The sequence below is a fragment of the Periophthalmus magnuspinnatus genome, chromosome 15, assembly GCF_009829125.3.
Source record: "Periophthalmus magnuspinnatus isolate fPerMag1 chromosome 15, fPerMag1.2.pri, whole genome shotgun sequence".
NCBI classification, from domain to species: domain Eukaryota; kingdom Metazoa; phylum Chordata; class Actinopteri; order Gobiiformes; family Gobiidae; genus Periophthalmus; species Periophthalmus magnuspinnatus.
In genome coordinates this window covers 27,365,334-27,385,637 of record NC_047140.1, presented here as the reverse complement: position 1 = coordinate 27,385,637, position 20,304 = coordinate 27,365,334, and the positions used below count along the sequence as shown (strand labels likewise).

Sequence of the window (20,304 nt, the reverse complement as noted above, 5' to 3'; positions counted from 1 at the left end):
GTGCAGGTGTAGTTCTGATGCGGGACACTTACTGTATGTTTACACATTCACAGAATCACACCAAAAGCACCGTCTTCCTCAGCCTCTCAGTCCAGCGCTGGTATCAGACAGTGTGGATGTGTCGGGGGGGGGGGGGCGGGGACAAAGGTGAGGACAGGCCCCTCTCGAGTCAGTGCATGTCTCTGCCTTCTGGGGCTCTAGTTCATGCTCCTCTCAGATGCTCGCTCCAAAAAAACAGCTGACCACTTAAGTACAGCGGCCATGACAGAGTCCACACCCCGTAGCTCCCAGCGGGCTCTCCTTTTTGGTCAGTCCATATGACACGAGAGATGCACACATAAGATATCCAGAAAGAAGGTGTGATGGATGAAGTCGTAGTTTCATTTCAGTTTTTTTTCTCAGTTTGTGTACATCCCCAATGAGTAGAAGTGCCAGGGATACATTAGCAGCAGCTACAGAAGTCCGGACAGGAGATGATGAGAGAGGAGCGGTAAAGATGGCAGACACAGCAACCACACGGAGGAGCCTGGCCACTTGCTTTGCCCGGATGACCGTGTCCCTCCGAAGTAAGCCACCTTTGCTGAAAAAGAAGTAATACAAAGAGTTACCCCGCTGCATATAGCTTTACAGCACAGCAACAGTAACTGAAAATGACTTTCTGACAAGGAGGAGTTAGTCATGCAAGACAGTGGAGCAGCTAAGGGACACGCAGAGGAATGTTAGCACCTCCAAAGCCTTTCCTCCAGCCCTCTGTAATTAAGGCAGCTTACTGAATCTCTTTCATTGTCAATGTTCTCTCCGTTCTCCTGATCTTTGTAATCCAGCTAAGCTCACGCCAGCCCACTCACCCACACAGGCCGAGCCATCATCGTTGGGCTCGAAGCCTTGATTACATCTCTTCTTAGCGCGGCACTTATAGCTGCCATAGGTGTTGGTGCAGATAGGGCGGTCAGAGGGGCACACGGAGGGGAACTGGGTACACTCATCTTTATCTGAGGGAGGGGAGGTGGACAAAACGGCTATAAACACTTACATATCTACACACAAGTTTCATTTTAAAAACTTCTGCTCTCACCTGTGCATCTCCCAAACTCATTCAGGGCAAAACCGTGACCACACTGCAAAACATGCTCAGATATTAGTCAGTCAGAGTTAAATATTATACCGCAGAATCAAAAATATATACTTGTTTGCATTAGAAACAAGAAATCTATCACTAGTGTGCATCTGAATACACCCACAAATTAAGATAAATAAGTAAAATCTTTAGGTTGTTTCTGTGTACCTCTATTTCTACCGGCGTAGTGACCTCCTCCTCATCTCTGGGATAGTGAATCTCCAGCACTGAATTGATCTCTGAAGGTTCTAGAGGTCTGGCCACTGATCGTCCATCAGGCCAGTACACCTCAACGTTCGTGGCCACATCCTTACCTGGCGACACATGCACACTTTATTTTGTTTGTACAAGCTTTTTTATAGGTGAATATCTCTTACCGAGGCCAAAGTGTGCTACAGGCTCCATTTCACATAGATAACCTGACCCTCCATCGATGATACGAGTGTGCGGGCCTGTCTTTTTAGTGTACACCACCACTTTAGCTCCTCTGGCAAAAGCACCAAATTTGGTCCGAGGAATCACCCGCAGCCAAGAGTTTGTGGCTCCCTAAAACACAGTAATAACATGTTGGATGCTATGAATGATTTTATTATACTAGCAGATAATTGTCCCGAAGGCTCACATGGTTGACTTTGTAGATGGAGAGTGGCTGAGCGGCACTTTCTCCATGAGACACGAGCAGCTCCAGGCGCCCATCACCGTCCAAGTCTGTGGCCACAGCTCCTGAGATCCATCAGAGTAATGAAGCAAGTAAACACCACAGCAGTATCACATTAACTGTCAGCATGCACAAAATATGAACTTAATGTTTTCCAAGACTTTCAACTAATAATCTCATTTGTCTTTTCTCTAACACAAAAAGGCAGTTTACGAGTGAATCTCTGGCGCCATCTAATGCTCATTTGACAGAATAGCAACAGAGGGGTGTGTCACTCACCAGTGCCTCGTCCCTGCGGCTCAGCTGCTTCTCCAATGTTCAGCTCTTCAATCTGAGGGTCTCCATGCTCTCTCCTGCTCACCCTGTCAAATAACTATATTATATTGATATTTTGACTTGACAAAAAGCTTATGACTTTCATGCCAGCTTTATAATGTATATAAAATATTAAATTAACAACAGTCACACTGCAGCGGTCACATTGCTTTTAAAAACACATTGAGCGGCAAACAAGGCGATAATGCAGATGGACACCAAACTTTACTCTAGTTATAATTTTATTTTACAGTGTGCAAAGGTGCTGATCGCGTCAGTTGAAGCTCTCAGCTCAGCTAAATATTGATCAGCCCCATCGAATTAATTAGCCTGGGCACAATAGTTTGAGGCTTTGCCTGGTGCCAGAGCAGAATAAATGAGCTGATTCATCTTGGGACTGGACAATGGCAGAGCACTGGGCTGTGCAGCTGACCCCTGTCCCCTCTACTGATCTGCAGCACGAGGTTTCACTCACTAACTACCAACAACATCTCTGACACGGCTCTGAATTGACCCAGCAGCTCATGGCAGAATCATCATGAGACAGGCATCATGTTTATTAAAAAACACCCCATCAGATTTAATTCAAGCTGTTTGGGTTTATTTGGCTAACAATTGATATGTATCAAATATTGCGCTTAGGCACCTGAGTTCATTAATATTATCTAGAGAGGAAGTCACACCATGAGCCAAAAAGAGCCCTAAAAGTGCCTTAATGAAAGATTCATTCATGTGGAGAGAGGAGGCGGGGTGCCAGACGTGATAAGTATCCTTGGCTTCGATTTTTAAATTCACCTCAGCTTCCAAGCACAGTATTAGAATATTAATTTAAGACACAAGACTAGTACATTAAGCTCCTCATCAAAGTGCTATTAAAACTTACAGAAGTAGTAAACCTCCACTTTCTCTGTGTGTGTGTGTATGCGAATGTGCGTGTGTGTACCTGAAGAGTGTGTGCGTGTGTGTGTTTGTACCTGTAGAGTGTGCGTGTGTGTGTGTTTGTACCTGAAGAGCCTGTTGGCAGACGGCCCTCTATAGGCAATGTTATTGAAGAAAACCTCCAACTCGTTATCATTGTCGAAGTCTGCAACAATAACAGTGCGGACTGGGGACGGCATAGAGAACTTCTGGGATGCGATGTCCTGAAGCAAACGAGTAACAGTGATTATATCTGCGGAAACTACACACATTTGCACATTATGTTCACATGAAGAAAAACAGGTCAGATGAGACAAAACTACTGAATGTGTTTAGTGCCCCGGTATTACATCTACTCTACTGGTTTTATAGTTAAAAATCTGTACTGGAACAACACCATAACCAGGGATAAACACTCCATAATCTGTCATAGCTTGTTTGTCCTGCACTTCCACTCTTAATCATGACTGACCATACGATGCCAATACTATTGATTTAACTCATATGTAGGTCAACCGAGCTGTCATCACCGTGTTCCAGCGCCCACCTTCCAACAGAATCGATAAACAGCTTCCTTCTTACAGATTAAAATGAAGTTATGTCAGTGAATTTGAATAAAATCATTAACCAACACCTTAAGACCCAAAAAAGTGTCTCAGCTGGAGGGGGGTTTCGGGAAAAAGTATCGGAAGTGTGCACGCTTCAGTGATGCAGTGATAAGTCCTGGAAGAGTTATAGAGCGGCCCTTCACTCCCTCCACTATTTACTCCCTGTTTTAATTATAAGGCTCATAAAGCTGCAGGAGGGGCAGCCCACACTGACCTTCTGCTGTTCAGGTGAAGGAGAGAGGACAACCCACTCACACCACCACGGACCCAGGGCCATACTTTTACCATAAGTACATCAGTCAAATAGACAAATGCGTATAGGCCTGTCACGATAACACATTTTCAAGTGCGATATATTGCTGAAGTAAATAAAGATGTTAAACGATAATATTGAAAACAAACCATTAAGCAAAATTATCACCAAAAACTACTTACACTTAAAGGGCTTGTATTACACTATTTTCTCATCTGTTTTAATGTTGTTTCCTCATCAAAAACAGACCTGGAGTTGTGTTTTTGTTTCATTCACACATGTTTAACGCACAAACGATGCATATTTACGCTGTTTTCTCTTAAACGGAAACACTCTGTTCCACCTTGTGATGTCACGTGGTGATACAGGAAGTGCTCCACTGTGTTTTTAAACTCCACACACCTTCGCTAGAATCATTTGGATGATTTCACACCTGGAATTGCCCGTTTCTACCGAACAAAAGGTAAAAAGTAGCTGCTAACTTGAAAACTAACACTTCATGACATCACAAGGTGGAACAGCACGTTTTGAACATGTGTGAATGAAACAAAACACAACTCCAGGTATGTTCTAACACGGCGTAAAGCTCACACGAGTCAATTTGGCGCAATATCGGACCTTTAAGTAGTTAGTTTGTGTCTATAATGAGTCATAAAAGCCCATAATTCAACCTTCTACAGCTCAAATCTCATCATTATTCAAAAAATTAACCAATTATTTCCCACTTGTACAAAGAATACACACCCAAAATAGCTACTGAACCCCTCCATCTGCCACGTACTGAGCAATAAGTCGATATAGTAGTATAGTATGTATCGTGACGGGCCTAAACGCATAGCAACGAAATAATAAATAAATAAAATACAGCGTCCAATTTCACACCTACTCCTATGGATATTTCCCATTATGTCGCCGTTAGTAACAAACAACCCGGCATGTTGGCTATATTTTACATGTGGGAGTATCTTGACCGTTGTGTGTTAAACCTCTACAAGGAAAACCTCAGCAGTGAATTTTAATTAAAGCACAAAGAGGCCTAATCTGCACTTTCCACCATACAGGCAAGCTGCTGTTTCAGCCCAATTTAATTAGCGGTTTACTGGAGTGATACAACAGCTTCATTATGCATGCCAAAAGGTCAACATGGTCAGCGGGGGTGTCAGCTCGTGTGTGGGCTCTTAAATATGTGCCATGCTTGTGACTTAACAGTTAAAAAGACATCAGATAGCTAATCCAATTTGTTTTGTGTGTGCATGCGTGTGTATTGGCAGACATGTCGCTCTGATGGGATTGTCTCAGGGCTAAGCAGCGCGCATTAACCCCTGATGCGACCCTCATAAATATGTCACCGCTGACGTTTATCTCTCGGCTTAAAAAAAATGTGGTCGCGGGTGTCGGAGGATAGATCACAGACGGGGTGAAATGTACGCAAACGATTCCTTACGGTGTGAAAAGCGGGGAACTGTACCGGAGACTGTACTGAAGTAACTGACTCTTAAAAATGTTGACAAAGTAAATTACCTTTCATTGGTCTTTAAATGCCACTTGGTCACAAACTGATACTAATTCACTACAGACATCCACCGGTGCTGATAACGGCTGATGAAAGCTGTGAGGTGAAATTTGCAGTCTTTGAGCGGGCTGTTAACTCTTCATTGATTAGTGTCACAACAGAGCAGAAAACAGAAGTGAAACTCTCTCCTTTGCTCATCACTGACTGTCTGCTGTATACATCACTGTCAGCCTCTGGAGTAAAGGCCAGACGACGGCTAATCCAACGGGGCGTATGTGAATGAGTTTACAGTTCTCTGTTTACTGTTAAAAAAATAAAATACTGTTGCATTTAGAGCTGGGAAATATGTCAAAAATCACATGTTTTTCATTATATTGGACAAGTCTCTCCATGACAGTACATCTCTGACTAGAGGCATATGAACCATCTCACACTCTGAGGACTCCTGCTGGAGCTCAGAACCAGGACTAAACCAGAACTAAACCAAGACTAAACAAGGATTAAACCAGGGCTAAACCAGGGCCAAACCAGGAATAAACCAGGTCTAAACCAGGACTAAACCAGGACTAAACCAGGACTAAACCAGGACTAAACCAGGGCCAAACCAGGACTAAACCAGGGCTAAACAAGGGCTAAACCAGAACTAAACCAGGACTAAACCAGGACTAAACCAGGGCTAAACAAGGGCTAAACCAGAACTAAACCAGGACTAAACCAGGGATAAACCAAGGCCAAACCAGGATTAAACCAGGACTAAGCCAGGGCTAAGCCAGAACTAAACCAGGGCCAAACCAGGACTAAACCAGGACTAAACCAGGACTAAACCAGGACTAAACCAGAACTAAACCAGGACTAAACCAGGACTAAACCAGGACTAAACCAGGACTAAACCAGGACTAAACCAGGACCTTGAACAGTCTTCCTGAAGATGTGAGACAAACCTCTAAATCCGGGCTCCAAACAGTTCAGTTTATCTGTGCATATGACAAAGGTTTTTTATTCTGTACTCTTCTCTTTTAATATTAATTTTCTCATGATTATTTATGTTTTGATTTGTTAGTATTACGATTTTAGTGTATTTCTTATTCTGTAAAGCACTTTGAATTACTGTGTATGAATCGTACTATACAAATAAACTTGCCTTGCTTTACCTTGATCAATCTCGTTTATCAAAATCTGTATTAATTTCCTGAACATGACCAAGGCAGACGTTTAATCTGTGCCATTTCACTCAAATAAATAGACCGATTTCATTCTCTTTGTCTGCCCTCTGCTCCAAACCACATGCTTTTACTGACAGAGGGCTGGCAGTAAACCTCTCCATTAAAAAGCCTCAACCATATCACAGACAATTAGGACTGATTGAATCTCCATATTGGTTTGAATACATTTGAATAATTGCACAGCTCTAGTTGCAGTTCTACACGGCTTTAATAAACTGCAGCGCAAACAAGATTTTTTTACTACAACATGCGTCCATCCCAAAAATTTCATGTTTTGCTATGGATCAGACCTGGACGACTGAGGGATTACACAAATATAAATGGACATAGCTAACCTGCTAGCCGCTACGCTCCAAATAGAAAGCGAGCAAGAGCATTTTTCTGGCTCCAATTCACTTTCCATTGTAAAACTGTCGCCCCTTTTCACTTTTGTGTCCGTAAATCAAGATATGAACATTACTAACAGACAAATCGGGCGACTTCTTTCTCTCACGTTACTCCCGTTTAGCAAAAAGTTTGATGGGCAGCGTTGCTAAGTGCCTGTTCCCTGCTAAACCAGCGGTGAGGGCGGGAAGGGGCGTTACCTTCAACAGCCTCGCTCCGGATTGTCTCTTTGGTTGCTATGATACTAGCGTCAGACTTCTAAATATGGAAATCGGCTTCTAATTGGCCGCTATAACCGCTAGCCTCGATGAGCTTCGTTTGACTGAAGCCGAGCTCTGTGGGTGACGTAATACTCACTTAATCCACTTCTTTATACAGACAAGGACTATGTCAAAATTACAATTCTAATATTTGTTGTGATGTATCTTTAGCAAAACGCTCTCACTCTTCAAACTCCAGCGATAATGTATAATAATAATAATAATAATGCTCTGAAATTAAACCCACTGACACTATTAGATTCAATTCACTTAAGTATAAATGGACATGACTTTGTCTAAACTGGTTTTACACAAACATAACATAAGTAGGTCTGTCACTTTGATTACTATATTGATTTCACTATATTGTTCACTATATGAAATCTGGATCAATCTATTTTGGGGCTCCATTTTCTTTGCATTAACGGGGAGATTTTTTGCCATTTTTTTATGTAAATGGCACAAATATTAAGGAACATGATTTTGTACACACAGGGTTTAGACAAACATATTATAAATCGGCCTGTCACTTTGATTACTCTATTGATTTCTCGTTCACTATATGAAAACTGGATCAGTTTATTTTAAGGCTTCATATCGTGTGTACATTTTCTTTGCATTAGCGGGGAGATTTTTGCCATTTTTATGTAATAACTTAAGATTTGAGCTTTAAAGGGTTGAATATCTAATGTCTGTTGCTAATTACTGATTCATTTGATGCAGCTCAGGCCTTTTAATGATACTGTCTCTTTAAAACTGGTTTCCTCGGATTATCCTGCTTTGTGTTAGTGGCATACAGTAGTTTCAATATTATCATTTCTCTGTCGGTTATCTGGGGTGGTTTGCAATGGCATCAGTCTAAGCAGGGACTCCCAGACTTCCCACACCCCAGACACTTCCTCCAGCTCCTCCTGTGGGACCCCAAGGTGTTTCCAGGCCATATTCCCTCATGCTTTAAAATCTGTTAACGTGACAGGCCTAAAAATAAGCTAATAGCGCTTGATGAAGTGTCTATGTTGCTGGTGTTGTGTTTTTATGGACCCTGAGTCTGAAATAAAGAGATGATGATGATGATATCTCTGTCTTCTCACCTTAAATTTCTGTTTTCGGTTGTTCAGCTGCATGAACAGGCGATGAGGGCCGTTCCAGTTTCCGTACACGATGTCCGTCTTTCCATCTCGGTTGAAGTCTGCGAGTGCCACCCCTCTGCCATGTTGGATCGGGTCCTCCACTCCTTCAGAAATCAGATTATTGATGAAGTATTAGCCTTGTTGGATTATATTTAGAAAGATTAAGATTCCCCTCTTACCGGCCTGCTGCGCCACATCAGTGAAGGTGCCGTCTCCGTTGTTTCTGAACAGGAAGTTAGGGCCGTACTCGTTGTCACAGAAAACATCTGATAGTGTCTGACTCACTATGGGCCCCACCACCACTCCTCGCCCCCCTGCACAAGCACAAATGAAATGAAACCACTGTACACAAATTTTGAACAAATAAAGCTCAGATAATCGACAAAAAGAGAAAACTGTCTTTGTGAAAAACTGCATGGAAAAAGATCATTACAGTCTTTCCGAGCCATTTGCTGTGAGCCGGGCCAGGGGCTTTGTGCTGACGCAAACACTGAGTCTGATGGAGCTCACACACAAACACACAACTTATCGTCACACAATAAGGACACACATGAGAAATTGCATGTTTGTATTAACCAAAACTTTAGTGGATGTACTTGGTCCGCTCAGTAAAAGCCTTTCCAACATTGTGCAAAGTGAAGAGTGGTGTGAAGTGTCTCTGGTCTGATTATAGAGGGCCTTGATTGTCCTTTCCAGAGCTCTGATGTACAGGCCTGTCCCAGCTGCTGGACGAATCTCCCTGCGTCATGTACCACTGTTCTAAGTGAACGCTCCAGGTGAAGTCTCCTCAAACACAGCCTCACTCTGTCCCTCTGCTCTGATTAACAGCAGTTTGATGACAAAGCTCCATAAATCTGTGCGAGCTCTGTCCGGAGCGCTCTGTCCCTGGTGTCTTCATTCAGATAATAATATTACACATTCAGTGCCGTTACTGCCTCAAGTTTCAATGGAAATCAAGGTCAAACACTTTTCAAGTGTCACACAGGAGATTATGACAATGGTGTTGAAGCAACAAATCACATTTAAAATATCTGCTTGTCATTCTTGTCCGTCTTTTTATCCAAAGAACTTCACTTCAGCTGTGAAGGAGGGTCGCACTTTAACTCATTTATCATATCATATCGGTAGTTCATATTTTACTGCATTTGTATAATAATATTTAGTAATGCACTAATTATGAATTTTTATTGCAGAGTTGCTTAAAATATATTTCTGAATCACCTTATAAATTGAGTGAAAAGTGAGTAAAAACTCTTGGCTGCATTTGATTTTACGGGTCCAAATGTAATGTATGAATGCAGTAGGCCACAGTGCTGCAGAGCTGTGCCATATACTTATCTCCATACATTAAACCTTATGAGAGGGAGACTGTGTGATAGATGCCTCTTCTGGGCTGTTGAGCTGATCTATGTAAGAGTCGCCCTTTCCCTTCACTCACCTGTGACTTTGACTGCAGTAAACAGCTGACAGGGCCGAAACCTGCCAACATTTCTTTCAACCATCTTTTATACTATTATACTTTTAAGTAGCCCCATATTTCACCCTCCTCCACAGCTGAAAGTACCGCACGCTGAGAACTATTTAAGGACTGTGTCAAACTGTGTGCATTAAACAATGTAATGTACCTGTTAGCTTGTTGACTCCCGCCTGCTCCGCCACGTTGGTGAGGGCGATGACGCCTTGAGACAAGTCACTGGCAAACTCATCCATTTCAATGAGCGCGTGAGGACCCACGTTCCCACTGGCGTAGTTTGCTATATAGATGGCATACTGACCAGTGCCCTACAGAGACAACACAATTTCACACATTTAAAATTCATAAAAATACAAGTGGAAGATACACTGAAAAATGAATTGTCTTTTTCCATTCTAAAACTATAAAAAATAAAGTGTGCAAAGAAATTAAATATAATAGAAATAAGATAATAAAACAACCTTGCAATCTAATGTTCCAAGCATCAGTATGAAATGAACCTCAATCGTGAACAGGGCTGCAAGATGAATCACAAACGAATTGAAACTGTAGTTTGAATGGACAATTAGCAAACTACAAAGACTGCAATTTAACAATTTTAATAACGGCATAAAAACTGCTAACCCTGTGTTCTGATTAGTTTGTCAGTTCATAATTCAGTGTTTTTGTCTACTCTTCTGGACTTTTAACAGAATCTTATTGCAAATCTAATCACAACTGTAGAGCTTGTCAAAAAAGAGATTTTCCTAAACTGTTCAACCCTAATCGTGACATGTATAAGTGCACTGTAGTAGATTTCTGATAGACCGCCATAGTATCGCCTGAATCTGGATCATTTTTTTTTTAATTCAGTGAATATTACCCACTCTGCGCTCATACAAATGTCTTTCTTTATTTCATTCTGCTTTTCTCAACTGCGGGAATGAGAACTCGCACATAAGTTATTAAACATATTTAATTTTACTGGCCAAACTTAGCACCTAAATTGTTCAAACTATGGCTAATACCTTTCCGAGCGCCTTTCCGTTGCCTTGATCAGTTCTGATGCTCCTTACCCCTTTCACCCCGCCCTCTCTCGCCCCTCCTCAGCCTGCCTCCCTTTGGAGATTAATTTCACACTCCATTATCAGTCAGAGTCCCTGCAGACACAAACTCACAGACGGAACCGCACTAATAGACTACATACTCGCTTTCAATGAGCTTTCCTACCGAGGGCCCAACATATTTCAATCAATACAACATGCACATATGCAAACACAGTCCATCACATTTGTGTTAACCTTAGAATACTTTTACAGGACGAGGAAGTGAAATGAACGCTGTGTAAATGTCAGTAGTGTTAGGGCCCGCTGTGGCTGTGTTGTCACACCCTCTCACACACGCCCCCCGAGGTGGACTGAATGAAACAATGGAGTACAATGAAAGGCTTTGAGGCCACTGGCAGTTACTTAACAAACTTAAAAGTCAATGATTTTTCAATAAGTCTTCACCCGAGGCTAGTTTGTGTCACACCAGTTGACATGGCGACTGTGTGGCTGGCGAGGTACATCGGGGTGCAGTGGAAATGAAACGAACGCAACCTTTGCCACAGTAACGCTATAACATTTTCAGTTAAAGCTGTTTCATTTAGTCAGTGTCCCTTTGCTATAGTCCTTTACTTAAAGTGCACAATCCATCAGTTAAATGTGTGACCTCTCAATATGTCACCTACATCAGTTTGTGTAAGACTAATGACATGAGCTCGCTTTCAAGGAGACCCGGAGGCGCTAGAGCTGTCACAAGACTAACTTTCACTTATTCAAATGGTAACACATCAACATACTATTTTTATATAGAAAAAAAAAGCAGATTTCAACAGTCCAGCGCACATTGAATTTTAACGTGTGTAATAAATGTCTTGTTTAGCTTGAGGGAGGCATGCTCAGTGAAAGAACACACATTGTGGCTCTGGCTTCCTCTAAACACATTATGCCATTAAAACTAGATATCTTTCCCATCACTCCGGCAGCCTATCAGTGCTCACTGAGATGGGACTGTGGTTAAAAAATCTATTGTAATCCCTCTGTTCTCCAGCTGACTATCACATCCTTTATCCCTGATTACAAGTGGAAAGTGCATGCGTGTGTGTGTGTGTGTGTTTGTGGGTAAGATTAAAAAACAAAAAAAAAACAAAAAAACAGGTGCATGAAGCCAGCGAGAGAGAACGAGCCCCAGAACAACTGAAGAAAAAGTGAATAAGAGGAAATAGTGGAGGCAGAACGCAGCGGTTTGCAGTCATCACTCCTCCTTGTACAATGTTCCATAAAACAAACGAGCCCTGGCTTCTGTAATTACACTGGTGCGATGGACAGAAAAGAGAAAATGGCACAGCATTCCACCAAATGAACTGTCATAGCACATGCTGAGAGGGGCGGCGTAGGCAGAGCATGAGTTATCACTAGTAAACAAACAGAAGCAGCCATGCATGTGACCACAAGACACTCCGGGGAGTTGAGTCCGCCTGCATTGAATCTACATCCTCATTGTGTTAGTGCGAGGCGTGTACCTTTCTGTCCACACAGGCCACTGAGCGCCCGGCCATACGGTTGGCTACGTCCCTGTGCAAGTTTATGTCGTCATTCAGCAGATCCTCAAAGCGACCATTACGAAACTTAAACAGCTTGTCTGAGTACGTCGTCCGACCTTCGTGTGGAAAGATGCAGAGTTCAGACAAGGCAAAGATTGTAAGAGGAGAGAAGACATATTATACAACAGGAGGAAAAAGGCCAGTGAGGCTGATAGTGAGAGATGTGAGTGTGGTTTAGTAAAAAAAAAAAATGATAAAAGGTGAGGAGATGCAGCGCTGTGGCTTTCAAATTGATTAATGGTCGCTCAAGGCTTATCTGTTATCTAAAGACGAGCACGATAAGCTTCATATGTGCATAATGATCCACACTTTGTCTCGGGGTGAGCGCAGACTGTATATACTGTACCTGCAAAGGCGTTGTTGGTGTTGAGGACGTAAATCTCCTCCCTGCCGTCGCCGTCTATATCGCAGGCCGTCACCCCGATGGCGTTGCCCGGACGGTCTCTCAGAGCGTAAAACGGCGAGCTGCAGTTGTCTACCGCGATGTTGATGAGTCTCTTCTTCAGTCTGTCGTATTTCAGCACCAGGTTTGGACCATTGTAGCTGTGAACGCACGATGCATTTATTTTATTAGTTCATTTGCACAGGGATAATGTAAGGCAAGGCAAGGCGAGGCGGGTTTATTCGTAGAGCACAATTCGTACATAAAGTAATTGAAATAATCATCATAAAATTAACATTAAAAGAGAAAAGTGCAGAATAAAAAGCTTTCAGTCATACGCACAGCTAAACACAACCATTTTGAGCCTATTTCCGCTCCCAGTATTAACTAAACAGCAGGTTTCCAACTGCATTCCCCCAAAAAATACATTTAAAGTTCGTAAGAAGTTATAGTTTTGTCTAACACTCTCTCTGACTGATAATGAGGACACTAATCTCCTCTCATTCCCAATCCTGAACAGCTCTGATGAATGTATCGATCCTCAGTCTTTTAGGCATTGATTAAAAGAGTCTCAGAAACATAATGCAGTAAATAAATAAGTCGGTTATCTTTATGTGATTAAAGCTGCCCTTTTAATCAATCGTTTGTTACAACAATTAACCCCAATTAGAAAATGCAGATACTAAGACCTCATATTTTATACAGGTCAAGTTTTTGCATTAATTAAAACATATTTGGCATCTATATGTTGTATTATTGTCCTTCTATGACTGTGTACCTAGGCCTGTCATCAGTACTACATCGATTTATCATTCAGTATATGAAAGCTGGAACTATATATTCTTCGATATTATGTATTTTTGCAAAACTGGGGAGATTTTGGGTGTTTTTTATGTTTTAATACAATAAGATTTGAGCTGTAGAGGAGTGAATTAGTCCCTTTTTATCGCTAATTTTTGGTACATTCAGCTATTTATTTGTTGCTGCTTATGTCTTTTAATGCAACAGTTTAGTTAAAAATGGTTTACTGGGATTATCTTGCAGTATTTCAGTCTTAATCAGTGGCATAAAGTAGTTTCAGCATCACCGTTTACCGCAATATTTCTCTGTAAAATCTAAATTTGTTGTCGTGACAGGTCTATATGAACCTTGAAGTTTTAAACATGTGTCACAGCTGAAGGTCGCCGGTGTTAAGAATTGAAAAGTAAAACAATTCTCCTTTAAAACTGGCATTAAATCAGACTCTATGGGGATTCGTGCAGCCCTCACACGCCCAGGATACCTGCTGAATTGGATGTCTTGGCTAAATGACATTTATTAAGCAGGGTCATTTTGAACCATCTATATTCTGTTAAGCGTTGAGGAACTCATTTCTGCTTGACTGGTTAAAAGCAAGCCTTGCCAAACTGTTCCCATCAATGGCCTTCATCCAATCAAATCCATTTTCATCAGCTGAGTGAGCCCCGGGCCACTTGGAAGTTACCATCTCTTTTTTGCCTTTGTCTCAACCTTTAGCTTCAACACAGCCGTAATTTTATCTGTGAGTTCACTCGGGAACAATGATCATTTTCTTCAATCGTATCAAAGCGCTCATAACACAGACTAGACTGAAATAAGTAAGAGGACATTACATTTTTATAGTCTATTCTTTGTAATGCGTTCAGTTCAGTTGGGTCAACCCTTACCCCGCCACAAACACCTCCAGGTCCCCGTCCCCGTCCACGTCGGTCACAGCCACCCCGTAGTTGAGCTGGGACGGGTTGTTGTCGTAGTCCGGAGGCAGGATGCTCCGGGTTATGGCTGAAAACATGGGCTCGGATCTCTGCCCGCTCATCTCAGGCACGAAGAGGAGCAGCCACAACCACATGCTGACCTGGGAGACAGAAAATTACACCGACAAATTAAAACGTTAACATTTATTTGCATTCTGAAACATGCTGACTCCTTGATCTGCATTGTTGCGCTCTGTCTAACTCCTTCAGTGCTTCAGCTCTCACTACTTGATATACACAACACATTTGTCCTGGCACTTCAGCCAAATGGGAATCAAATAAAGCCGGTAAGTCATATATTTTTAAACTGCAACACACACACTGTTGTTGCTAATTCTTCCGATCCATTGTGAGGCGGACATCAGTGGCTCATTGGCAGAGCTCGGTGCAGCGGTCAGGACATAAACATGAAGATATAGCACCGTGATCAGCAGCTTTCTGCAGGGGTAGATCTGAACAACCCATCACATGCAGACAGCCTGAGGAATTACACGACAGAAAATCTATACGGGGAGCAGGGCATTATCCCGCGGCCAGCCGAGCACACAGGCAAAAGCGATATGACCCAATATAACTGACCCGGAGCGCTCCTTCTTCTGGGACAAACTTTAAATTGGGAACACTTTTTTGGAGGATAAAAGCTCTGTGTGATGTATAAGTGGCCTTTTATTGCTTGGGAGATAGAAAGTGAACACAGAACAATTGATGTTGGTGCTTTGTATTGTGTAAACAGGGGTGCTCTATGGGAAGCTGAAAAATACCAAGAAAGAACGGAGACACAAGGTCACCGTTTCAGGGCTAAAATAAAACTCAAATAGTGATGTCCATTTTACAGCCACAACACATTACGCACTGTTTACAAGCTGACATCTTGATTTCTCAGCTCAGAAATGTATAAAAGTTGTCACAGTCATCATTTCCTGGTTTTTTAACTTCAAGATGGGCCTTTTCTCCCACCAAGTGTCCGAGTGATGTATGGTCCTTTAACATCTCCCTCAACAATTCAATTTGAGATAAAAGGAGCGCATTGGCGTTTGAGTAATACTGGGGAACGCTCATCTGCAGAGGAGAGCCACCTCCGCTGACACCTGCAGAAATATGGCCCCGGCTAATGCTAGCTTTGGCAGGCGCCTGGTGATAACGCTGCAGACTGGAGAGATGCTAGACCAAGCGAGGGTTAATTAACAGCACTGAGGACTTAGTAAAGGCATTTTCTGCATTACAAATGAGATAGGCACAACTCAAGACGGCGCTATGTGGACTTAAGGTATCATTCTTGTGTGGCAGAGAAGGACAGAATAATTACTAAGGACAGACAGTATCCAGAGGGGACTGTGGGGAGTGTGGATAAAATATTATATAAGTCTGGCTTTATTCCCATGATGCTGCGGCAGGACATATCCAGGTTCACTTGAGCCTGAGAACAGAACAAGTCAAGAGTCTCCTATAACATCAGTGAGTCAGTGAAATGGTCACATTAGTCATGAACATGATAAGCACCATGGTCCTATATATACATCAACTGAAGGACACACTTTTCTGCATTAGCTGCAATAAAAACCTACTTAAACCTCAAGTGAAGTTACAATGTGACTTTAGTAAGTGCTCCTGGAAACATGGCACCATTTCTACTGATATAGAAATAACAGCACGTAAAAATAATTTTCCCAAACGCATCCGAAGCCATAAAACAGCTAAAACAATGTTGTTCAAGGCAGAGAAATGTTTTCGATGTGCTTATTTATGTTGGCATTAACAGGCCATTACCACAGCGTGCAACATCAGCATGTGCTTTCTGGAGCATTCAAGCCCAACTCTGATAACACTGCGACAAAGACCAAGCCACATCTTCAGTCCCCACACAAGCTTCAGGGAGGATGAAGGACACACTGCAGACTGGCCCCAGGGATCCCAACTTTACTCCTAAAAATAATACACTGTGAACTTACAGATAGTGACCATTTGTGCCACTTATCAGCATGAACATGAAAGAACAGTGAGTGTAAACCTGCACAGATCCCAAAAGACCAACAGAGTCTTTTCAAATGGGGAAAAAAACACAATATTGTCACATTTCTGCAAAACTAACACTCCACACTCAACCCAAATTACTCAAATAGAATTAAATCATATATTATCTCTGTATTTAAATGGAATATAGACCCGAAACAACTACAAATCACTCAACTATTTAACCACATCTCTGTCTCTTTAACCTAAAACCATGATCCACATCTGTTCCAAGGTAATTAACCAGGCGCGTGACTCTTTAAAATCACCAGAATAAACGTGCACCGGCTACTTTCTCTCCAGAGTCCAGCTCCAGCCCGGGGTAACTAGTGTCTTCCTCTGTTTTATCGCTCAGAGCTGTAAGTTTCCCTGGTTGGACTGAGCTGAACTTTGTAGCGGCGGTTAAAGGGACTCATTCCCAGGGGAGCGCTCCTTCCAGGGCAGGCAGAGCAGGACGCGGCGTGGGGGAGATAGAAAAGTCATGTACTCACAGATCCAGACGCGCTCCAACCCGCTCCTCCAACCAATAAAAACAGGCTGAGAGTCAGAGCCACTGCCGGGGACACTCTGGGAGCAGCAACGCCGTTTTCTCTAGGGTTTTTTCCACTTATTCCCTTTACACAAGTTAGAAAAGATTTGCTTTATGAATTGACGATGTGGAGTCGGAGCCAATCGTGGGGATGCTTACTGAATATTTAAGGAGCTGGCCAATAGCAGAGGAGGAGGGCAGAGGGAGGGCGGGCGCGCGCTGGAGTGCAGTGGGATGGGGATGCTGCTGCGCGCGCCTCTTCCTCTGGGACGCTCTCATTGCTTTACATCCACAGGCGACTGGACAGGACACAGAGGAGTGCTATTCTGACACTCTGACAAAACTCCATTTTACCTCTGCAACTGTTTTATACATGGAAGACACTCAGGACGTGTGTTTAGAGTGTGTTCTTCTCGGATAAACACAGACTGTGACACTGACAGACACACACTTTACACAGACGGGATGGTCTAAGACATTTGGTGGATTATTAATAAAATAAAGTCGCATAATAGGGTTGATGTCACACAAAATTAAGCAAAAAAAAATGTAAAAAGGTCTATTTTCATTAAATAGTTGGCTTTTTGTTCTCTAGGTTACATGTTTACCTCATGAAAAGACACACACACAGACACACACATAGACACAGAGACACACACAGACACACAGACACACACACACAGAGACACACACAGAAACACCCCTACACACACAGATACACACACACAGACACACACATAGACACAAAGACACACACACCCCGACACACACAGAAACACACATACACACACAGATACACACACACAGTCACGCACACCCAGACATACACATACACAGACATACACACAGACACACATATACACCACATACACACATACACACACACACACAGACAGACACACACAGACATACAGACACACACATATAGACACGCACACACACAGATACACTTACGCAGACACACACATACACAGACACATACACACACACGCAAGCATACACACACATAAACATACACACAGACACACACACACACACAGAAACACACACACTCACATTCATTCACACACAGCAAACACACACACACACCCCAACATACACAGACACACACAGACACACACACACATGTTCCTGGTGGTCTCCATTAATCACACCGAGTGTAAATTACTTTTGAATGTGCTCAAATTAATCCAATGACGTTTTAATAGTCATTTGTCATATTATCAGAGGGACCAGAGCGCTGAGCTCAGCTGTCCCAGAAATGACAGAGGTAAGAGCATCCCGGTTTAGCCTCAGTCAGATTGCACGCAACAGTGATAATATTCAGAAATAATAAATAATTCTGATGATGAGACAAAAGTTGGTGCTTGTGGAGCCGTTGGCGTGTGCGTGTGCAGGTGTGGCAGCTTTACGGCTGCCAGATGTATAATTCCTATGTCATGCTCTGCTGGTCCAGCCTCCCTGAGACCCCCAGTGAAATGAGTTGTGTGTGTTTGTGGATGTGTGTGTGCGCGGACCGCTCAAATGAGATGTTCACATCCCAAGGACGTCTCCAACCATAATTTAAACTCACTGGTGCTGGAAGACTTCAAACGGAAAGTGCTGAAGTCATAAACCAGCACACTTCTGTCTTTATTCTTATTGTCTGTGATGGAGCGTTGTAAATCCCCAGGCCGCAGTGGTGAATCAAACAAGGCAAATACGAGGGGTAGTAACATAACCTGCCCCAGGGGTGGTCTTCTGCTTACTGGCTCCTGGCGGTAAAATTAACCTACATAAAGACAGCGGCGTTGCTTTTGCATACGCTCCTCACCTCATGTCAGTTTGACCAACCGCTTAAAAAAAAACTGTCACAAATTCAAAAGGTTGGACCAACGCATCACAGGTTACCTCTTATTGCCTCCTGATCTAGTGTCCAGGAGCTTAAGGTGCACTGCTTTTATTTATGCCAGCACTAAAACACATAGATCAGCCCTCACCTCAAGCCAGTGACATAATGTGACTTTGACACTGACTGAAACGTGTTCTTTCCCTCAGGACAGGCCCGGCACCGATTCTCAACATGATCTGCTATTTTGAGTGTTAAGCCGGTCCTACATGCTACCTCCCCTCACCCCGCTCAAACCAAGGTCAAAACCTCCATCGCTTCCTTAAAGGTAATGATCTTAAAATAGAAGTTCTTTAGGTGATGAAGGATGTCTAAAGGAGAAACGAGGGGCGGGACTCTTGCGTTAACCACACCATGAAGAAATGTCCTGTTACCTCTTTAAGGGCTGTTGAAAGATGTGGTGAGGTGCTACACGGTGATGAATCTGCTCCATGCGCGGGATAGGAGAGCACTTGTGGTGTCATTAGTTTTTTAGTAATGGCCCCAGAGCTGTGTCCCTCTGGCTGGGACACAGGAGGCGCTCGGCTTCTGCAAACAGGCCTCAAGCTGCCTGCTGAGAAACCCAACGCACCAGCGACTAATAGACTCCTGTAGTCTTTAGCTAACGACGTGCAGAGGTTCAATTAGAGCTTCGATCCTGTACCTACACCATTTTTGTGTTTCCAACAACTTGAAACTACAATGTGAAGTTTTAGTGGCGTTATTAAAGCTCCTATATTACACAAATTTGACTTTTGTGAGATTTTAGCCATGTTATAATGCTGTTACCTCCTCAAAAACATACCTAAAGTTGCGTTTTGTTTCACTCACACATGCTCGAATAACCCTTTGTTATTGGTCTGTCGACATCTCCAAAGCTCAACATGCTCTGTTCCACCTTGTGATGTCATGAAGTGGTAGTTTTCAAGTTAACAGCTACGATTTTTAGCTTTAGTTCAGTAGAGATGGGCAATTCCAGGGGTGAAATCATCCAAATGATTCTAATGAAGATGTATGGAGCGTAAAAACACAATGGAGCACTTCCTGTATCACGACATGACATCACAAAGTGGCATAGATTGCTTTCAGTTTGACAGAAGAGCCTAAACATGCAGGATTTGCGGGTTTAACATGTGTAAATGAAACAAAACACAACTCCAGGTCTGTTTTTGATGAAGAAACTGCATTATAACATAGATCTTTAATATATACAGTACACAGTAATAACTCTAAATGAAACGTACACTCACAAGTTACATATTTCG

The 20,304-nt window shown here is 42.7% G+C and overlaps 1 protein-coding gene across 1 annotated transcript; it reads right to left on the bottom strand.

Moving 5' to 3' along the window:
* Positions 1-192: 192 nt before the first annotated feature.
* crtac1b (cartilage acidic protein 1b) lies at positions 193-14,728 on the bottom strand. Its single transcript, XM_033979843.2, has 14 exons — positions 14,547-14,728; positions 12,826-13,022; positions 12,399-12,535; positions 10,005-10,161; positions 8,559-8,693; positions 8,341-8,483; positions 3,096-3,232; positions 2,055-2,137; positions 1,740-1,840; positions 1,495-1,663; positions 1,286-1,431; positions 1,076-1,118; positions 849-992; positions 193-580 (listed from the first exon to the last, which is right to left on the bottom strand). The coding sequence occupies exons 1-14, from the start codon at positions 14,726-14,728 to the stop codon at positions 453-455; spliced, it is 1,902 nt and encodes a 633-aa protein (XP_033835734.1). The 3' UTR covers positions 193-452.
* Positions 14,729-20,304: the final 5,576 nt, after the last annotated feature.